The 21114-nt window shown below is 42.7% G+C and overlaps 1 protein-coding gene across 2 annotated transcripts in view; it reads right to left on the reverse strand.

Moving 5' to 3' along the window:
- The window catches only part of PTPN11 (protein tyrosine phosphatase non-receptor type 11), an 82665-nt gene extending 65150 nt beyond the window's left edge, over positions 1-17515 (reverse strand). The window contains exon 1 of one of the 2 annotated variants that reach the window (XM_079149583.1): positions 17292-17515. In XM_079149583.1, the coding sequence (XP_079005709.1) occupies positions 17292-17305 (14 nt within the window). In that variant the 5' untranslated portion in view covers positions 17306-17515. The remainder of the gene's footprint in view (positions 1-17291) is intronic. The other variant, XM_079149582.1, reaches the window with a different exon arrangement.
- Positions 17516-21114: the final 3599 nt, after the last annotated feature.

Here is a 21114-nt window from a genome sequence, read left to right on the forward strand (position 1 = left end):
TTCTTTCTTTCTTTTCTTTTCTTTTTTTTTTTTTTTTTTTTTTTTGAAACAGGTTCTAAATTGCTTAGGGCCTCACTAAATTGCTGAGGCTGGCTTGGAGCATGGGATCCTCCTGCCTCAGCCTCCCTAGTCACTGGGATTACAGGTATGTACCACTACACCCAGTTACCCCCCAACCTTTTTCACTTTTGTTTGGAGACAGGGTCTCACTACATTGCTAAGGCTGGTCTCAAACTTACACTCTTCCTGCCTCAGCCTCTGACTCACTGGGATTACAGACTACCTCAGTCTCTTTACCCATGAAACGTGGCTACTCATGGTGCCTACTTGATAGGATGTGAGAATGGTTGAGTTAAAGCATGCAAAACAGCCTTAGAACTATTATAGTTCATTTGCTGGTTTGCTTCTTGTTCCCCTCTTCAATACATAAAAAGATTAACTATACTTGCCATAGATCATACCTTTTATCAATGTGAAATGACTCTTAAAAAATTATTTAATATTCTTTAGCTTGAATCTTTACTTAGCCTATTATTGGTACCACCCAAAAATCCTCCTTTGTCTATGTTTGATTTATTCTTTGTCATTATTTCTGTGTCTACTTGTCCTTTCTGAGCAGAACACAATTGGATTTTTCTTTTTAATTCCATCTGACTCAGCCATTAATTGGGGGACTTATTCCACGATCACTAGTGGCTTAGGTTTGGTCTCATAGCTGCCGATTATTTTCAGCTTTCTGCTTTCCGTCTGTCTTTTGCTGTTTGGCTACTTCAGTGAGCTGCAGGAAGAAACCCTGTTTCTAATTCTAACATGATTCTAATTCTTTTTAAATTATAAAGATGGATATTTTGTAGCATTTGACGTATCCTAAAGTTAAGTAAGCCTATAATTATCCCATGAATAAAGGAGATAAAAAAGCTTTCTCCTCTCTAGGGAAAGTGAAAAATCCCCACTGCTGTGCTCTCTCACCACCCTGCCCCATTATTAGTCTTCATTAAGTGAAATACCACAGGCCCAGCTACTGCCGTCTCCCCACCCAATACTGGGGATTGAACGCAGGGATGCTCTACCATGGAGCCACTTCACCAGCCCCACTGATTTATTTTCTTTCTTTCTTTTCTTTCTTTCTTTCTTACTTTCTTTCTTTCTTTCTTTCTTTTCTTTTTCTCTTTCTCATTTAACCCCTTTGATTTCTTAGAGCACACCCCCCCTTTTTATCTTGTTTTTGAGAAAAAAATAAGCTTTCTAAAATCTTTTGGATTCATTCATTATAATGGTTCAGAAAGGTAAAAGAATCAAGGCAAAATGTAAGCTTCCTTTTAGATGTTCAGCTGCACCTGTCAGAAGTAACTACACACAGCGGTCTCTTCATCTTTAAGAAACGCCCTATGCTGCCAGGCACAGTGGGGCAGCCGGGAGAATCACGAGTTCAAGGCCAGGCTGGGCAACTTAGCAAGTTCCTGTCTCAAAATAAAAAATAAAAAGGCTGAGGGTGCAGTTCTGTGGTACAGCACCCCTGGGTTCAATCCCCACTACAAAAAAAAAAAAAAAAAAAAAATTCTATGTACACGTATATATATGTAAATGCATATGTATCTATGCCTATGTATGTGTGCATGAGTGCATACACATTACTCCCTCCACACTCGCTTGGGGAAACGCAACTACACACACACACACATCAATGCACACAAATGGGATCCTCCTGATGCACACCCCAGTTTCTTCACCTGCAAAACTTGAAAGTCTTTCTGTATCAGTACATGCTTTGTAATGTCTACACAACCTTCCATTGTATAAATGTACCATCCATAATCATCCCTATTAGAGTGCTTGTGAGTCCCAAATGCTTGTTACTACAAATAATGTGCAGAACACATCCTGTACAATCATCTTTATGTACATTTACCTACATAAGTTAATTTTTTTAAAATGCTTTATTTATAGGGGGTGAAGGGAAAAAATAACAGAAGAATCAAACAACATTACCCTATGTAAATGTATGATTACACAAATGGTATGCCTTTACTCCATGTACAGAGAAACAACATGTATCCCATTTGTTTACAATAAAAAAATAATAAAAATAAAATTTAAAAATGCTTTATTTAGATATATAATTTTCTATTTGACAAATAATGTCAAACTGCCCTAGAAAAGACATAATTTGTATGTGAAACCCCTTTTTCTCTTTTACCAATGCTATATATTATCGAATATTTTTATCTGTGTCTGTTAATGAAAAATGATACCATTTTGTTACATATTTTTTAACACAGCTTCTTTCTTTATTTTTATTTTTGGCAGCGCTGGGGATGCAACCCAGGCCTCGTGCGTGCTAAGCAAGGGCTCTACCACTGAGCCAGAGCCCAGCCCTCATCACGTATTTCTTTTAAAAAATGAACTGTTTTTAATGTTTTCACACCACTTATTTTTCCTTTTCTGACTTGCCGTCTTATCATTGCTCATCTCCTATTAATATTTTCCTTACTGATTTGTAGGAGCTCGTGATAGAATCAGAAAATTACCCTTTGTTGTAAGTGGCAAATATTTGTCTTAGATTTTTCCCTTTTTACTGTCTGTACTTTTTTCCCTGCCGAAGTTCATCTAGGCATGGTTAAATTTAGCAGGTTTTTCCACTCTGGCTGCTGGGTTTCCTGCCATGATTAGAATCTTAGCTCACAGCATGGCTGCTCAATGGAAAAAAATCAATATATGTAAAATGCTTTGCATGAACCAAACCTTCCACTTCACCTTTGGAACTAAGAAGTTTGTTTTCAGGCATGAGAAAATACTTCAAGTCACAGATTTTAGCTGGGCCCTGCAAAATGTGGTCCCTAGCGAGTTTCGCGCTCTGATGACCTCTCTGATTTCCTCAAATGTGCCACTTGCAGCCTTCGCTTGAACTTTTCCCTCGGGGCCCAGTCGATTCCCCACCACCTCCTCAGTGAACCCCAGCTCCCACGCCCGCGGCGTGCAATCAGATTCCTACAAGAGCCAGGCTAAAGGCTAGACCTGCAGTTCCATGAGGTCAGGGGACACATCTACTCCTCTCCCCAGTGTACCCAACCCCTGGCTAAGAAGTAAGTTCCTTAATAAGTATCTGTCGCTAGAAGGGAAGGAAGAGCAGCCTGCGGGTGTGCTGTCCCTGCTCTCCCACGTACACATGGTTTCACATCTCTAACCCGGTGGTGTGGTGGCAGCAGCGTCAACGAGCCGTCCAGGAGCCGTCAGATGCCTGCTCCTCCCACCCAGACACCAGGCACCAGGCACTGCTCAGGAAGAGCCAGGAGCTGCCTGCAGAGGGCAAAGGCTCTCCTCAGCTAGGCCCAGCAGACCTGTGACAAAATACAACGGTCACTCTTACACAGTCACTTCGGACCCGATCCACCGCGCTGAGGAGGAAGTGTCCCCCATCGGTATTCTACCGCAGGCATTTTAAGTTTGGCAAGTCAAGATCTGCGGCCCCTGCACATGAGGCAGAAGCTCGCCCCAAAACTCCCCATGCATCTGGGAACACCAGATTTTGGTGTTCTAAGTTAACCCCACTGGGGAAAGGAACTCTTCAGCCACTTCTCTTCACCTCCGAAACCAGGCTGGTGCCCTGGCCGCACTCCATCCAGCTTTGTCCTGTGCCCCTCCCTGGAAAGGTGTGCTGGCAATTACGGTAACCGGTACAGATACAAAGTAACAGGCGCAGAGGTTCTTTGCCAGGACTAACTGCAGGTGGGCGACATGGTATAGCCCAGTAAACAGATACCATTTAAAGCAATGGAATTCATATTTATTCTGAAGTAACTGGAAAGTTCTGTTTGCTGAATGGTGGAGGAAAAGAAAGTCATAAACACCTTTACATAGGTCAGCAACCTTTCTACCAGGGTAACAGTAGGCAGGATATAAACCGTTTGGTTCTAAGCTTTAATTTATACAAAGAAAAAAATGTTTCTATTAAGTGCCTTTAACAATACCAAAAAAAAAAAAAAAATCACATTCCAAATTTGTTTTTCAATAAAGTTAATAAGCATACACATTTTAAAGAAGTATATACATTTTCATTTAATAACTTGCATTTTTATAAACACTAAGTAAGCCCAGTTATCACAGCATGTATTTTATCTAGCATAAAATACCAGATTACCCATCTCTTCCTAATTTTTTTTTTTCAGGGGAGTGGAGTACCATCAGGGATCGAACCCAAGGGTACTCCACTACTGCGCCCATCCCTTCGTCTTTTTGTTTTATTTTCAGGCAGGTCTCACTCAGTTGCTGAGGCTGGCCTCAAACCTGCCATCCTGCCTCAATCTCCTGAGCAGTTGGCAATACAAGCATGTGCCTGGCTTTAGGATCCACCCCACCCCCACCCCCAAGTATCTGTTTTTTTTAAAAACCTACTGCCAGCCAGGTTCAATGACACATGCCTATACTCCCAGCTACATGGGAGGCTGAAGCAGGGTCCAGGCCAGACTGAGCAACTTTGTGAGACCCTGTCTCAAAATAAAAACTAAAAAGGGCTGGGGACGTGGCTCAGTGGTTAAGGCCCCTGGGTTCAAACTCCAGTACAAAAAAAAGGTGGGGCTGGGAATATGATAGAGCACCCCTGTATTTAACTCCCAGTACTACAAAAATTAAATAAATACCTACTGCTATAGCCTTAAAAACTATAAAACTTCCAACAAGCAAATAGCAAACATAATAAAAATTTGATGAGTCAAAAACCATCCATGGAAATTGAACTGAAGGAGAAAGAGAAACTAAAGGACCAGAGTATGTGTACAGTTTTAAACTATCTCCCTGTCCATTGCTTGCAAGGGAGAAAAATAGAGAAAATTATATAATGCACTTATACATTAGAAAAACACTGCAATGTATGTTGTTGTACATTGTACTTCTACAATGGAGAAAATGGACAAACTTTTTTTTGGTACTGGAATTGAAGTCAGGGGCACTCAACCACTGAGCCCATCCCCAGCCCAATTTTGTATTTAATTCAGAGACAGGGTCTCACTGAGTTGCTCAGGGTCTCACTAAGTTGCTGAGGCTGGCTCTGAACTCAAGATCCTCCTGCCTCAGCCTCCAGAGTCACTGGAATTACAGGTGTGAGCCCCCGCGCCAGCCTGGACAAACTCTTATGCACTTATAAGATTAAAATTAAAGTCATCAACAGACTTCATGTACATCCAGACATGATACTTTAAGGACACATCATCTATATAATAGTCTGGTTGAGGATGCTGAAACTGAAAAACAATGAAACATCAGACAAACCCAAAATGAGAATTCAAGCAGGGCCTGGTGGCACACACCTATAGCCCCAGATATTGGGCAAGGAGGCTGTGGCAGGAGGATCACATGGGGGCAAGAGTTTGAGGCCAACCTGAACAATGTAGTAAAGATCCCACTCCAGCAGGAAAAGGGAAGATCTTCTATTTTATAAGAGTGAAGAGTTCATATTTTTAAAAAATTGCTATCATGAAAGACTGTAGAAATGTTCCAGACTGAAGAAACCCAACAACTAAATACAACTAGATCTAGTACTGCAGAGGGGAAAATGCTATGAAGTCCATTACTGGATCCACTGACACAGCCAGAACATATGAGATTAGACAAAAGTATTGTCTAATACATAAAATATTATGTATCTGTATACACATATAGTGTAAGAAACAAATGGGATAAGATATTAATACTGGTGAAGCTTGGCATGATGTGATGGCACATTCCTGTAATCATAGTGACTTGGAAGGCTGAGTAAGGCTTGAGAAGGATCACAAGTTCAAGGCCAGCCTCATCAACTTAGTGAGAGCTGAAACAACTTAGCGAGAGTCTGTTGCTAAAATGAAACTATTCCTTTTTTTTTTTTTTGGTACTGGGGATTAAATTCAGGAGTGTTTTACAACTGAGTCGCATCCCCCAGCGACTTTTATTTTGAGACAGAGTCTCACTAAGTTGTTAGGGCCTCATTAAGTTGCTGAAGCTGGCCTCCTATTTGTAATCTCCTGCCTTAGTTTCCTGAGTCGCTGGGATTACAGGCCTGTGCCACCACACCCAACTCCATAAACTATTCCTATTCTCGTATCTTTTGTCTAAGTTTGGAATTAATTCCAAATAAACCAGGTGTGGTGGTACATGCCTATAATCCCAGCTACTCAGGAGAATAAAGGAAGAGGATTGCAAGTTTCAGGACAGCCTGAGCAATTTAGCAAGACCCTATCTCAAAATAAATATTAAAAAAGGACCAGGCCTGCTGCAGTGGTGCACACATATAATTGCAGAGGTTCAGGAGGCTGAGATAGAAGGATCAAAAATTCAAGGCCAGCCTCAGCAACTTAGCAAGGCCCTAAGCAATTTGGTGAGAACCTGTCTCAAAATAAAAAAAAATTTAAAAGGGTTGGGGTTTTAGCTCAGTGGTAGATTACCCCTGGGTTCAATACCCAATACCACCAAAAACCTTGTAAATTACATAACAAATGATAAAATTTTAAAACCTTATAATCACAAAAATGATAATTTCTCTATCCTTATATTATTACAAACACTTTTTCCAGTGATTATTAACTGGCTATGATAATAAGGAAAAATATTGTTGGTTATTATACATGATATCTGGTTAAAATTTTATCTATATCTAATTAACGTTTTGCCAGGTGCCAAACAGGCAAAGTGAACCTGAGGAATCAAACTCAGGCTGGGGAGTGTGGCTAAGTGGCAAAGCTCTTGCTCAGTTGTGCACAAAGCCCTGTGTTCAATCTCAACACCGAGAAAAAAATAATGATCAAATAAAGAAATCCAAGGGGCTAGGATCGCAGCTCTGTGGTACAGCACCTGCTTATGACATGAGGCACTGGGTTTGATCCTCAGCACCACATAAAATGAATAAAATAAAGGTATTGTGTCCATCTACAACTAAGAAAAAAAAAAAAATCCAAGTTTTAACCGTGATATTCTGCTCTCTATTTCTAAAGTGGGACTTGGAATTCAGATGGGTCTCACTATGGCATATTTTATAGAATAACACTTTCCTAGACCTGCTGACACTGAGGGTGTAGAAACTGCTGTCAAAGCGACCTTCACAGCCGCAGGTGAGGTCAGGCAGGCGCCACCTCACCCATCAGCAGGATCAGCAACGGGAGATAAGGGGTGGTCGTCTCCTTACCCTTTTATTAAACGAACAGCATTATTTCATTTACAGTTTATAATTATACCAATCCTGTTATTAAAAGCAAACAGATGAGCATGGTGTCTTCAAGGGAGACAGAACCCAGCATTTAGCACACAGGCTGGACACAGCAAGGGCTTAATAAGCACCGGTGTTACTGTTGTTACGGTTATCAAGGCTGGTGGGTGTCGTGCGGATGGACAGTTCTCATGCATAATTATGCTGGTTTCACACAGGCCATCTTGATGGATGTGTCGCTTAAGGTGCACTGCCTTTCTACAATAAACTTCCTCATGGCTCTGGGCTTGCTCTCTACATTATGTCAAAGAACATATAATTAGAAATTGAAGTTTCCATTCCATAACCCCTCTATGTTAGCTTTAATATATTTTAAACTCTCCTTCCTTGGCTATCTTCCCAAAAGGCATTTGTAATTACCAAAACCTTCTTCTTCCCAAGTACATGTCTAATATTTGTGTTTAATCACTGATAATTTTGTAGCACGCTGGTCACTCTAAAGAATAGTTAGAATTAATTCAAACCCTGAGATTTTAGTTAGGGAAAGTAAAAAGGAACAGGGAATTATTGGAAATCTTCATTTATAGGTCTGGTCTCTAGGATTATAAGCACTTGGGATATTAGCTACTGAAGCCAAAAAAAGACTCCACACTTCTGCCTCCCCCAAGCAGAAATTTGACACAATAGGATTAGACTAAAAACTAAACAAACAAAAACTGTAATGTTCTGTAATGCATCTGTATTTACTGGCAAGGAGGGGGAAATGCAAATCAGAATGACTCCACTTATCAACAAGGCCATTAATACAATGGGTCCAGACAGGGTGAGAAGATACACATTCCAGTTCCCACCTGTACATAGTGGGCCCTTTACAAATGGCTATTGACTGAATTAGTTTTGAGGATACGAAGACAGGCAGGGGGTGTAGCTCAGAGGTAGGGCATGTGCTAGGCATGTGTGAGGCCTTGGGTTCATTTCCCAGTGTCACCTAAAAATTAAGACTTCACATACCAAATAGATTCAAGATGGTGGACTAGAGGGAGGCTGCGTTCCTTGTCACTCCAAAACTCCGGTTTCAAGCAGAGGATATCTGTTTCTCTGTGAGGCAGTTTTTGCTGCTTATCGATCCCTGCTGTTTACCCCATTTGTCTACCATGATCACCTGCAGTCTGCCAGCATATCGACTACTTTTTGAGTGCAGATTGCTCACTGTCTGGCACCTACCATCCACCATTTGCCTGCCTCTTGCCTGTCCATCACCTGCCTTTCACCTACCCATCACCCACCGCCCAAGGTTCACCTGCCGATAGTCCCACAGCAGCCAGCACACTGACCGCAGACTGCCAGTGGATCTCTAGCTGCCTGCTGCTGCCTGGAAGTTCACTGTCACAGTACCTGCAGGTTTGGTTACACGTGGCTGCTGCCATTTTGAGACAACAGCCAGGACCTGTAGGACCCCTGGCCAGACTGACCGCATCCTGCCTCCAGGATCCCTCAGCCCGACCACATACCACCAGCACTTGTGAAAAGAGCCTCGAGTCAAGCTCCGAGGTGGGCTGCAGGACCTACACACAGCTTGTGCTGAGGAGGCGTTAGGAAATAAAGGGCATGAGCTCACAAACCAGGCCGCTAAGGTAGCACACACCTTAATCCCAGCGACGCAGGAGGCTGAGGCAGGAGGCTGGCAACTTAGTGAGATCCTGTCACAAAATGAAAAATAAAAAACGGCTGGGATGTGGTTAGTGGTGAAGACCCTTGGGTTCAATCCCCAGGACCAAAAAACAAAACTAAACAACAACAACAAAAAAAAAAAAAAAAAAAAAAAACAGGGTTTACAAACCCAAACTACCTATAAGGAATTCACACGAAAAACCTAAATCCCTGGTTGGGGGTGGGGGAAATAAATCAGTGGTAGAACATCTGCTTAGAGTCCAAGGCCCAATAAGATAAATAAAAATATATAAATCCATGATTCATGAACACAGATTCTGCAAAGGCTTTGCTTTTGAGGCTAAGAACTTATGTGAGCTTTTTAAAATGCTGATGAAACAAAAGGAAAATCCAATGATGCTGAACACTGTTTTATCTATGTTTCTCCTTCCCCCAGCAATGTGGGGAAACCGTCAAGCAGGTCAACAATTTCAGGAACTTAAAGCTCCTATACTAAGAAGCAAGTTTAAACTGGCAAGACTCTACTTAAAATAAAAAAAATTGAAGGGTTGGGGATGCAGCTCAGGGGGAGAGCACCCTTAGGTTCAGTCCTTCCTATGAAAAACAAACAAACAACAACAACAACAACAAAGCTAGGAGTCCAAAGTCTAATACCTGTTTCTTGTCTATACAGAAAGTGGTCCTGGGTTCTTTCTTACCTCCTACTCTGGAAAAATTATTATCTTTGTTCTTGAGGAGAACATTCTACTTTGGTACTTTCTACAGATCACAAGAATATTCCTCAAGCTGAGGATGTAGCTCAGTGATAGAGTGCTTGCCTAGCATGCTCAAGGCCCTGAGTTCAATCTCCAATTCTCTCTCTCTCTCTCACTCACACAAACACACACACAAAAAAATATATATGCATATATACACAGTACATTTTTATATATGTATATATTCTTATTTATATGAGAAAGAATATACATGTATATGTGTGTGTGTATATATATACACATATGAAAGAACATATCTTTCCTAATTAATTTTTTAATATTTTACAGGAAAAAAAAAATATTTTTTAAATTAATACTATAGGAAAAGGACAAATCATGAAGAGAAGCAATCAACAGAGGCATGCATTTTAAGTAAGAAGCTACAAAAAAGTTGTAAAGGCAGCTCTCCAGGGTAGTATAGATGTGTCTGTACAAATCACAGTCTGCTCAGGCAGGTTCACTGGTCAGCATCTCTGCTCTGATGACAAGGCAATAAAACAAAAGTGCCTCTGAAAATGTCTTTCTCCAAATTGCTTCTACCTACTTCAAAGCCTCTCTCCCTGAACCCCCTCCTGCCTCCTATAATCCTGTCTTCCCGTAGTCAGAAGGATATTTTTAAATAGATCAGCTCATGCTACTCCCTGATCACATCCTTCTATGGTTTTGCACTGCTCTTAAAATACAATCCAAACCCAGTCCATAGTACACATGACACTGAAGACCTTAAGAATCCTTGCACAGGGCTGGGGTGTAGCTCAGTGCTAGAGCATGTGCTTGGCATGCACAAGGCCCTGGGTTCCATCCAAAATAAATCAATAAATGAGAATCCCTGCACGGTCTAGTCCCCACCCCACCTACCTCCCCTATCTCACAGCTCCTGCACTTGCTGTCTCCTGCTCTCCAAAACTCCAAGAGTGTCCCCCCCCAGCACATCCACATGCACTGTTCCTAAGAGCTGGAACATGCAACACCTTGCTCAGGGCCTGGCATGTAGTAACCCCACCATAAAGTCTTCTCCATGAATGGCAGGTATTTCATTTCTGTGGCCAACGGGATGATAAAGACTTACACCTATATCCCATTATCATTAAAGTAGACCTCAAAGGGCTGGGCGTGTAGCTCAGCAGCACATGTAAGGTCTTGGGTTCCATCCCTAGGATCACAAAAAAGAAAAGAGAAGAAGCTGGGGCTTCTCCAAGTGGGGCTTGGGAGGGAGGCTGAGGCAGGCAGATCACAAGTTCAAAGCTCTGGGTTCAATCCCTGGTACCAAAAAGAAGAAAAACAGACTTTGTATGGATGTGCATGTTTCTAGGTAGGCATTTATAGACACATAAACACATATGTATATATAATCATACACAGTATGTATGTGTTTATCAGTATATGAGTATATAAATACATTCAACCCAGTATATCATATACTGATACATTTTTGGATTTCAGTTTGATACTAACTTCATCAAACTCATTTGATGCTGGCATAAAAAGTCTATCTCCTCTCTAAATTCAATGCTCCTTGCAAACACGGATAACCTGTCATATATGAGTATTGCCAAGGACCACAGCACATACATGTCTGCTAAATGCATACAACCCTCCAAAGCCAAAGTAATGAACTAGGCTGCATTTTAGGGCAACTAAATGCATTTCGGGGATCTCGAACCCTGGTGTAATCCATAACTACCTCAGAACCTGATAAACACCAGGATTCGCCTTTCTTTTCCTTAAAAATGTCAACATTAGACCGCAAGTGCTGCCTGTTTCCCAAAGGAAAGAGGAATAAGCCGTGTCCCTATTGTTCTGTAGCTGCCTAACAAAGTACATCAAGGCCTGCTAGTAACAATCACAAACATGAGCTGGCTCTGCTTCTCAGGGTCATGTGCAACTCCTCACAGTCTCCACATTGACCGTGCACAAGAAGGGCAAGTCATCTTAGCAGCAGCCTCTGCACTTGAGCAACTCTGGCCAAAACCCTGGCCTCATATCAGGACATGACATTAATAAAGACAACCCAGTTGCAACTGGAAAGGCACAGAACTGTTATTTTTCAGCAAGGCAAGTTTATTTACTCCCACAGGAGATAAACAAACATGGCCACCAGGGACAGCCTGGGACAAAATGTACTTGACCTGCAGTAGATAAACCAAAAGCCTGGAGTCTGAGAACAAGCTCAATTTTCTGCCCCTCTCAGTTCAAGCTCAAGTACATATCTTTTAGAGCAACAAAAGCAAATGTCAATGATGTAACACATGCTAAGAGGAGATTCTAAACACAGGTAGTTTCGTCAGCTGAACAAGTGCAGAGTAAGGCATATAAGCAATCTCAAATCCTAAAAGTCCTAAATTCAGGGGCTAGGGCGATAGTTCAGAGGTAGAACACTTGCCTAGCACATCATCACAAAAAAAAAAAAAAAAAAACTAAATTCCATAAAAATACTGCTAAATTACCTAGGAGTCATTCAATTACTCAATGTGCTAAGTTTCCCTACCTAGGATGTTAAAAGATATCAGTAAAGAGAATATGCAGGTATTTTAATTACTGAATGCATACAAAAATCTATAGACACTAATCAAAAGGAGACATTTTGATAATTAAGAACAACAAAATTCAGTATAACGCTTGTCATTCAAGTATCAGCTCATATAATAACTTCCCCAAGAAAAACGTGCCCTACATTCCCCACCAAAACCAAATGCATTTCCTCACATTTCTGTGGGTCGCTCTACCCCAGGCATTTATTACTACCTGAAACTACTGTATTTATTCATGTTTATTCTTTCTTTCTAGGTCAAGAGAAAGGGAATCTTTGCCTATCTTACTGCTAAACCTGAGTGGCTCAATAACCACTTGTTGAATGAATTAATACTAGATTCAAAATAATTTGAAAAGAACAAAGTTGGAGAGCTGGGGATGTAGCTCAGTTGGTGGAGTGCTGGCCTTGCAAGCACAAGGCCCTGGGTTCGATCCCCAGCACTGAAAAAAAAACTTGGAGAACTAGCAGAATCTGACTTCGAGACGTTACTATAAAGTTACAATAAGGTCATGCACAATAGCACCTGAAATTCCAGCCACTCTGGACTGAGGCAGGAGGTTCACTAGCCTCAGCAACATAGTGAGATCCTGTCTCAAAAAAAATAAATAAATAAATAAAATAAGAAAGGGGGCTGGGGTTGTGGCTCAGTAGAAGAGCACTTGCCTGGCATGTATGAGGCTCTGGGTTCAATCCTTAGCACCACCTATAAATAAGTAAATAAAGGTCCATGGACAAGTAAAAAAATATTTTTAAAAAATATAAGAAAAGGGCTGGGGGTTATAGCTCAGTGGTAGTGTGCCCCTGGGTTAAACCCCCAGTACCATATATAATAAGTAAATAAGCTACAATAATCAAGACTATGTGGTACTGGCATAAGGATAGACAAACACCTAATGGAACAGAATAGAGTCCAGAAACAGACCCACACATAAAGGGCAACTGACTTTCCTTTCTTCCTTTTTTTTTTTAACACTAAGTTCCATCTCCAGTCCTTTTAACTGTTTTGAGACAAAGTCTCACTAAATTGCCCAGGCTGGCCTCAAATTTGCAATCCCCCTGTCTCTGCCTCCAAGTCACTGGGATCACAGGTGAGCACCACTGCACCCAACAGGACAACTGACTTTCAATAAAGGTACAAACTCAACAGGGATAGTCTCTTCTACACACAGTATGGCAAACACTGGCTATCTACATGCAAGAAAGAGACCAGGCCAGGCATGGTGGCACACTCCTGCAATCCCAGCAATTTAGGAGGCAGAGGCAAGAAGATCCACAGTTCAAGGCCAGGTTCCAGCCTTGACAACTTAGTGAGACACTGACTCAAAATAAAATATGAAATGCTGGTGATACAGTTCAGTGGTCAAAGATGTCTAGAATACAGAAGGCCCTACATTCGGTTCCCCGTAGTGGGGGTTAAAAAAGCAAATCGTTAGCTTAAAACTATTAAACTTGTAAAAGACAAAAGACAAAAAAAAAAAAAAAGCCTTGGGTTAAGCTAGGACTTCTCAGAAATAATACCAAAAGCATGATCCATACAAAAACAAATTGATAAACAGGACTTCATCAAAATTAAAAACCTCTGTTCTTCAAAACACTGTTTTAAAAAAAAAAGTGAAGACAAGTCACCACTAGGAAGAAAATCTCTGCAACTCAGATAAGGGGCTTGTACTCATATAAAGAATCCTTGACCCTCTCTAATAAGGAAACAAATAATGCCAGGATGGTGGCCCACCCCTGTGATCCTGCTAGTCCAGGCCAGCGCAGGAGGATCCCACGTTTGAGGCCAGCCTCAGCAGCTTCATTTTATGAAAATAAATGCTTTTTTACTTTTTGCTGCAAGACAAAAAATCTTTTTAAAAGGCCAGGGATGTGGCTCAGTGGTAGAGCACACCTGGATTCAATCCCTAGAACCACACACACACACACACACATATACACACACACACAAACTAAAAAATGGACAATAGATTTAAACAGACACATCGTCAAAGAAAATATACGGATAGCAAATAAGCACATGAAAAGAAAACCAACATGATTGATCATTAGGGAAAAACAAATTAGAGTGAAATGATAAAACTATTAAAATGGCTAAAATCCTAAAGATTGAATATACTAAGTGCTGGGAAGGATGCAGAGGAACTGCATACGACTCCACAGCCTGCTGGTAGGAACATAAACTACTGAGTATGGTGGTGCACGCCTGTAATCTCGGCTACTCGTGAGGCTGAGGCAGGAGGATCATGAGTTCAAGGCCAGTCTGGGCAATTTAGCGAGACTGCCTCAAAATAAAAAATAAAAAGGGGGTCTGGGGCTGGAGCTCAGTGGCAGAGTGCTTGCCTAGCACATGTGAGGCACTGGGTTCGATCCTCAGCAGCACCACATAAAAATAAAGATATAACTAAATTACATAAAAGGGTTGGGGGTGTAGTTCAGCAGTAGAGCACCCCTGTGTTCAAACTCCTGTGCAGGGGTGGGGTGGGGGACTGTAAGCAGTATGATCACTTTTGAAAACAGATTAGCGATTTAGAAATTTCTTTCTTTTTCCTTTTTTTTTTTTTTCCCTTGGTGACACTGGGATGAACCCAGGGGGCCTCTATCTCTGAACTACATACCCAGCCCTTTTAATTTTTTTTTTTTTTTTTGCGGTGCTGGGGATTGAACCCAGGGCCTTGTGCTTGCAAAGCAAGCACTCTACCAACTGAGCTATATCCCCAGGCCCCTTTTAATTTATTTTGACACAGGGTCTTAATAAATTGCCCAGGCTGACCTCAAACTTGGGATCCTCCTGTCTTAACCTCCCACATCACTGGGATTACAGCATGTGACAGATTAGCAATTTCTGACAAAGTTAAATATGAATCTACTGTATGAGCCAGTCATTCCACTTCTAGGCATTTACCAATGAGAAATGAAATCATGTACCCATACAAACTCTGTACACAAGCATTTGGAGCACCTACTGTGACAAACTCTGGAAACACCAAATATTCATTCACAGGTAGGTGGCTAAGCACACTGCAGTATTCTATCCTACAGTGGAATACTGTACGAACCCGATACACACTACCATGCTGATCTCAGTCTAATTATGTTGAGCATAAAAAAACAGGCACAATGAGTACACACTAATAGCATTTACATAAAATTCTAGAAATGCAAAATAATATACAGTAACAGAAAGCAGAATGGTAGGTGCTTAAGAACAAGGGAGGGAATCTAAAGGGCAGAGGAAACCTCAGGAGGGTGAGGAATATGTTCATTATCATATGTTCATTATCTTCACTTCCCAAGTGTATACAGATGTCAAAAATTATCAGATAATACACTTAAATATACACAGTTTATTACAAGTTATAAATTACCAAGAAGAAAAAAATGAAAAGGAATAACAACCACCAATTATGTGTGCTAGGTTCGTAACCTGATTTTTTAGGTGGCATACATTTCTTCCTATAATAGGTGAGTATGAAACACGGAGGGACAAGGAATGACTCCATTTCAAAATATCATTGTGACCACTTGCTGCTCTGACTAGGCCACACGTCCCTGCTTCTAAACTAAGAAGCTGGACAATGTAGGGTCTATTGCTACCCAGCCCCTTTCCCCACCCCCAGCCCGTCTTTTTGTTCCCTAAAGCAGCAGCAGATCCTTACTTGTCTGGAAGAGCAGACCCAAGGAACAAAAGGCTCAATGACTATTTGACAGATTAAAGAATAGACAACTGTTTTATTTAAAAGCTCCCTAAAGAATCAGAACATTTGAGGCTATACACTGCTCTGTTGAAGCGCAGTTATATGTTACCCAGATCTGCAAGCACTTGCCAAGAGACCTGTCCAAGTCACTCACTTCCTAAGAGTTTTCAAGCTTGTTTTTCCCCCTCCCTTTTTATTTCAGATCCATGAATGAATAACATGCAGGTGTTTTAAGGAGTCATTCCTAATATTTTGAAGTCTCTCATTCGAATAGCCCTAACAGCTTGAAATCATTTTTTTCAAATGTCTAAGTTAGTGGCCATTAACTGGACAACATGGCAAAGAATAGACAATGGGTCTTATGTGTGAGTGGTATGTAAGGAGTGATGCAAGTAGCAGTATCATTATTTGAAAATGATACTAGGTCCCACTAGTGTTTAACAACAAAATCACTGCTTACAAATGAGTAGAAATAATTAAAAAATAACAAAAGCAACATGGTGATTAACTCTGGAGAATCTGACTCCCACTTACTGGCTGAGTGGCACGGTAAACTGCCTAACTCTTGAAACTCGGTTTACTCATCTTTAGAACGGGATACTAGTATTGGCCTCAAAGGACTGTTGTGAGGATTAAATGTATTTGCCTTCTAGTAAGTGCTAAGTAAATGTTAGCTATGACTTTTCAAGGGACCTCATTAACTCACGAATCGTCCTTCTGACCCTGCTTCAAATCCTGTCACTCACTAGCACGTTGCTTCTGAGCCTCAGTTTCCACATCCGTAAAACGGGAACCATTAGTTACCTGACTTTTAAGGCTGTAGGGAAGGATTAAATAATTAGATAAAGCTCCCTTCCCTCCCACCTCGCAAAGCGAAGATCGCAGAGGAAGGAAATACTTTTAGTGGCTGCAGATACCGTCAGTTTTTCCATTTCTGGCACGTGAGGGTGGGGGGGGGAGGAGATGCACACAAAAGGGTCAGGGGTCCTGAATGAAGTCCCCAAGTGCACACCAGCGGCGGGGTGACCAGAGTGGCTCGGCGGCCGGGGCCCAGGCCCGCGCAACTGCCCCCCCGTGTCCCGGGCCAGGAGCCTCGGCGACTGAGCGGGGTTATTTCGGAATCACCATGAGGCAATTCTCATGAGGCAATGGGTCAGGAATGCGGCGCCGACCGGGCCACTGGCGTCCGCGGATCCCCGGGCGGCTCTACCTGCCCGGGTCCCGACCGGCATCCCCGGGGCTGCGGAGCCGGAACCCGGGGAGGCAGGAAATGAATGGGGACCCGAGGGGTGGGGGCGCGGCGGGCCGGGCCCCGGCCCGGGAGGCCGAGGGGGCTGCGGGGAGCCTGCCCCGCGCCCGGGGCCCGAGTCCGAGCCCGGCGGGGCGCCCCCTCCCGGGCGGGGCCGCGCCAAGGCGGCGGGGGCCGGGCCGAGGCCCCGGCCGGGCCCCTCCGGGCTCCTCACCTCCGCGATGTCATGTTCCTCCCGCCCTCCGGCTCCGCGACGGACCCGCTCCTTGCTCAGGCTCCGCTGGGCCCGGTCACATCGGGCTGGCCCGAGGGAGGCCCGCTCGGGACCGGACGGGGGGCAGAGCCAGCCGGCCGCGCGCAGACCCCCCTCCAGGCCTGGGGATCCCGGAGACTGTGCAGCCGCCCCCCGAACGCTGCTCGCTCCTCCTCCGCCCCCGCCCCTCGCCGCCGGCGCCCGCGTGACGTCACCGCGCGCGACGCCCGCCGCTACTTCCTGCTTCCCGTGCGGCGGGGCAGGCGGCGGAGGGCGCTGCCAGGTCTGTGGCCGCGAGCCGGCGCCACGCAGCGCCGGGCGCACCCTGGCTTCCCCCCTGAGCGCCCTGCTGCGGGGTGCGCGCCGGTGCCTCCCACGCGGTCAGTTCCAGTCTCCCAGGCCCGTCGCCAAGTCGAGCTTCATTCATTGCATTCCCCACATCGCTGGGCCGCTTGGTGGCCGTAACCTTAGAAAGTTCCTTGATTTCTCTCAGCCTCGGGTTCCTCCATTTCTTCATTCTTCTAAATGAAGATAGTAAGCGTATTTTCTTTATAGGGTCATCGTTGAGATTCAGTATGTAGGGCCTGGGGCCGTAGCTCCGTGGCGGAGCGCTTGCCTAGCACGCGCGAGGCCCTGGGTTCGATCCCTAGCACCACGCAAAAATAAGGGCATGCTGTCCACCCACGGCTACAAAAAAGAATTAATTAAAAAGTATAAATAACTCAATATGTAAAATGACCGGGCACGATAGCGCACGCCTGTCATGACAGCAACTCGGGAGGCCGAGGAAGGAGTAATCGCGAGTTCAAAGCCAGCCTCAGCAACTTGGCGATACGCTGTCTCAAAATAAAATATAAAAAGGACTGGAGATATGGCTCAGTGGTAAGGAAATATATATATATGATTATAAATTATTTATTTCTGGAATTTTCCAGTTAATATTTTCAGACTGCAGTTCGCTGTGGGTAACCAAAGGCGATAAAAGAGGGGAGGGCTGTATTACTCTTGTAAATAAGATAGTTAGGAAAGGCTTCGCTGAGATGGCATCTGAGTAAAAATCAGATGGAGTAGTCTGTGGGAATAATTAGCAGAATAGCATCTCCAGTCAAAGCGTGATCTTATTGCAAAGGCCCTGAGACAGAAGGTTGTCTCCAGTGTTAGAAAAACAGAGGTCTCTGGCCAGAGCAGAGTTAGGGGGTTGGAGTAAGACTGGTAGGAGATGAGATTAGAAAAGGATAGAGATGATAGTATTATAGATTACCTAAATAGCTTTGACTTTTGCTCACTGAAATGGAGAGTCATTGGAAGACTTAGAGTAGAGAAGACATATAACGTGTGTTTTAAAGGTATTACCTCGAAGCTGGGAATGGTAGTGCACACCTGTAATCCCAACCACTCATGAAGCTGAAGCAAGAGGATCTAAAATTAGAGGACAGCCTGGGTAATTTAAGGAGCCCCTGTCTCAAAAAGTGGTGGGGATGAGCTCAGTAGTACAGCACACCTGGTTTAATCCCCAGTACTATAAAGGAAAAAAATTTCAATGGGTGCAGAATCCTGGAATACTGTAATATAGAGTGGAGGCTGCAAGCTCAGACCCTGTTGAGAAGGTGGGGCTTTTCCCCCATATGACCCATCAAACACCACAGATCTGGCAAATGGCACAGTGAGAATTTTAACCCACATTTAGTTAGCACCAAAATTATTTTTCCTCTACTACTCCCCATCTCACTTCCATACAAAGAACTCCCATACAGGGTGAGCCCTTTGCCAGGCATGGTGGCACAGGAGGATCCCAAGTTCAAAGCCAGCCTCAGCAAATTTAGTGAGATCCTGTCTCAAATATTTTTTTCAAAGGCTGGTGGAGGGTTGTGGGTGGGCTGGTATCAGGGATGTAGTGCAGTGGTTAAGAGTCCCTGGGTTCAATCATTGGTATCCCCAAAAAATAAAAAAATTAAAACTTTCCCCGTCTACCTAAATCATGGTCACTGAGATGACTATTAAAGCGCATTCTCAACTGTTCTTTTTTTTTTTTTTTTTTAAGTACAGGGGATTGAATCCAGTAATACTCTGTCACTGAGCTACATCCATACCTCTTTTTATTTTATTTTAGGACAGAGTCTCCCTAAATTACCCAGGCTGGCCTCCAACTTAGTATCTTTCTGCCTCAGGCTCCCAAATCACTGAAGTCATAGGTGTGCACCCCACCTGGATTCAAACAACATTTTTTGGGGGGGCGGAGGAGGGGACTAGGAATTGAACCCAGGGATGCAGAGTCCTATCCACAAGCCCTTTTTATTTTTTATTTTGAGACAGGGTCTCACTAAGTTGCTTAGGACCTTGCTAAGTTGCTGAGCCTGGCTTTGAACTTGCACTCCTCCTGCCTCAGCCTCCCGAGCTGCACCCATCTAAGACCTACTAATTTAAAGGCAATCTATTTGAACCTTTCTCAACTATGAAAAGCAATACAGTTTCCTTGCATCAAACCTAATAAAACAGTAATTTTCTCTTTTCCTCAAGATATGTATCCTCCCTATCCCAACAGTGTCAATGATTTTGTGTGTATACTTCAACATTTGGTGTGTATACTTGTACACCTATACAAACACACACATCCCACGTCCACACTCACTCAAATACATAACACATGTAAGGACTTTTTCTAGTTTAATTTTTTTTAATTTTTATTTTTTTAAAAATTTTTTATAGTTGTTAATGAATCTTTATTTTATTTATTGATATGCTGAGGATCAAACCCAGGGCCTCACACATGCCAGGCAAGTGCTCTACCCACTGAGCCACAAACCCAGACCCTAGTTTAATTTTTTTGTTTAAAGATATGCCACTTGTTTATTTTCTTAGATGTTGATGGACCTTTATTTTATTCATCTCTTTATATGTGGTGCTGAGAATCGAACCCAGTGCCTCACACAAGCTAAGCAAGCGCTTCTACCACTGAGCCACAAACCCACCACCCCCTAGTTTAATTTTTAATGGGTTCACAATACTTATATATTTATGGGTTCTTAACATAATATGTATATATATATATATTTATTTTTACATTGGCATATATGTGTATACATATATTTACATAGATAAAAACATATACAATTTGATTTGATTTCCAGGGTTTTATGAGTTGAGGAGTTCGTTTTTTATTTTGGTTTTGCTCCAAAAATAGTGCTTCCACAAACTTCCTTACAAGGAAACTGAGTGAGTATCTGAATCATTGTGTTGACCTTAACATTAACACCTAGGCAGGAGTACTGTCAACACTCAATACCATCCCTGTTTTATTTCATTTTATGTATTTATTTTGTAGTACTGGCAATGAAACCCAAGGTGGCTCTACCACTGAGCTACAGCCCAGTCCCCCCCGCCTTTTTTTTTTTGCTACCGGGGATTGAACTCAGGAGCACTCAACCACTGAGCTACACCCCCAGCCCAATTTTGTATTTGTATTTTATTTAGAGGCAGGTTCTCACTGAGTTGCTTAGCACCCTGCTTTTGCTAAGACTGATTTTTTTTAAAGAAGTTACTTCTTTTAATTAAAATATTTTTTTTTATTTTTACAGACACATTTCGATTCATTGTACACAAATGGAGTACAACTTTTCATTTCTATGGTTGTACACAATGTAGATTCACACCATTCACGGAATTGCACATATATATAGGGTAATACTCTCTGTTTCATTCCACTGGTTTTTCCATCCCCACCCCCTCCCCCCCTTTTTCCTCTACACCCTCCAAAGTTCCTTCATTCTTCTCTTCCCCCCGTCAC

The sequence above is a fragment of the Sciurus vulgaris genome (assembly GCF_902686455.1).
Source record: "Sciurus vulgaris genome assembly, chromosome: 8".
NCBI classification, from domain to species: Eukaryota; Metazoa; Chordata; class Mammalia; order Rodentia; family Sciuridae; genus Sciurus; species Sciurus vulgaris.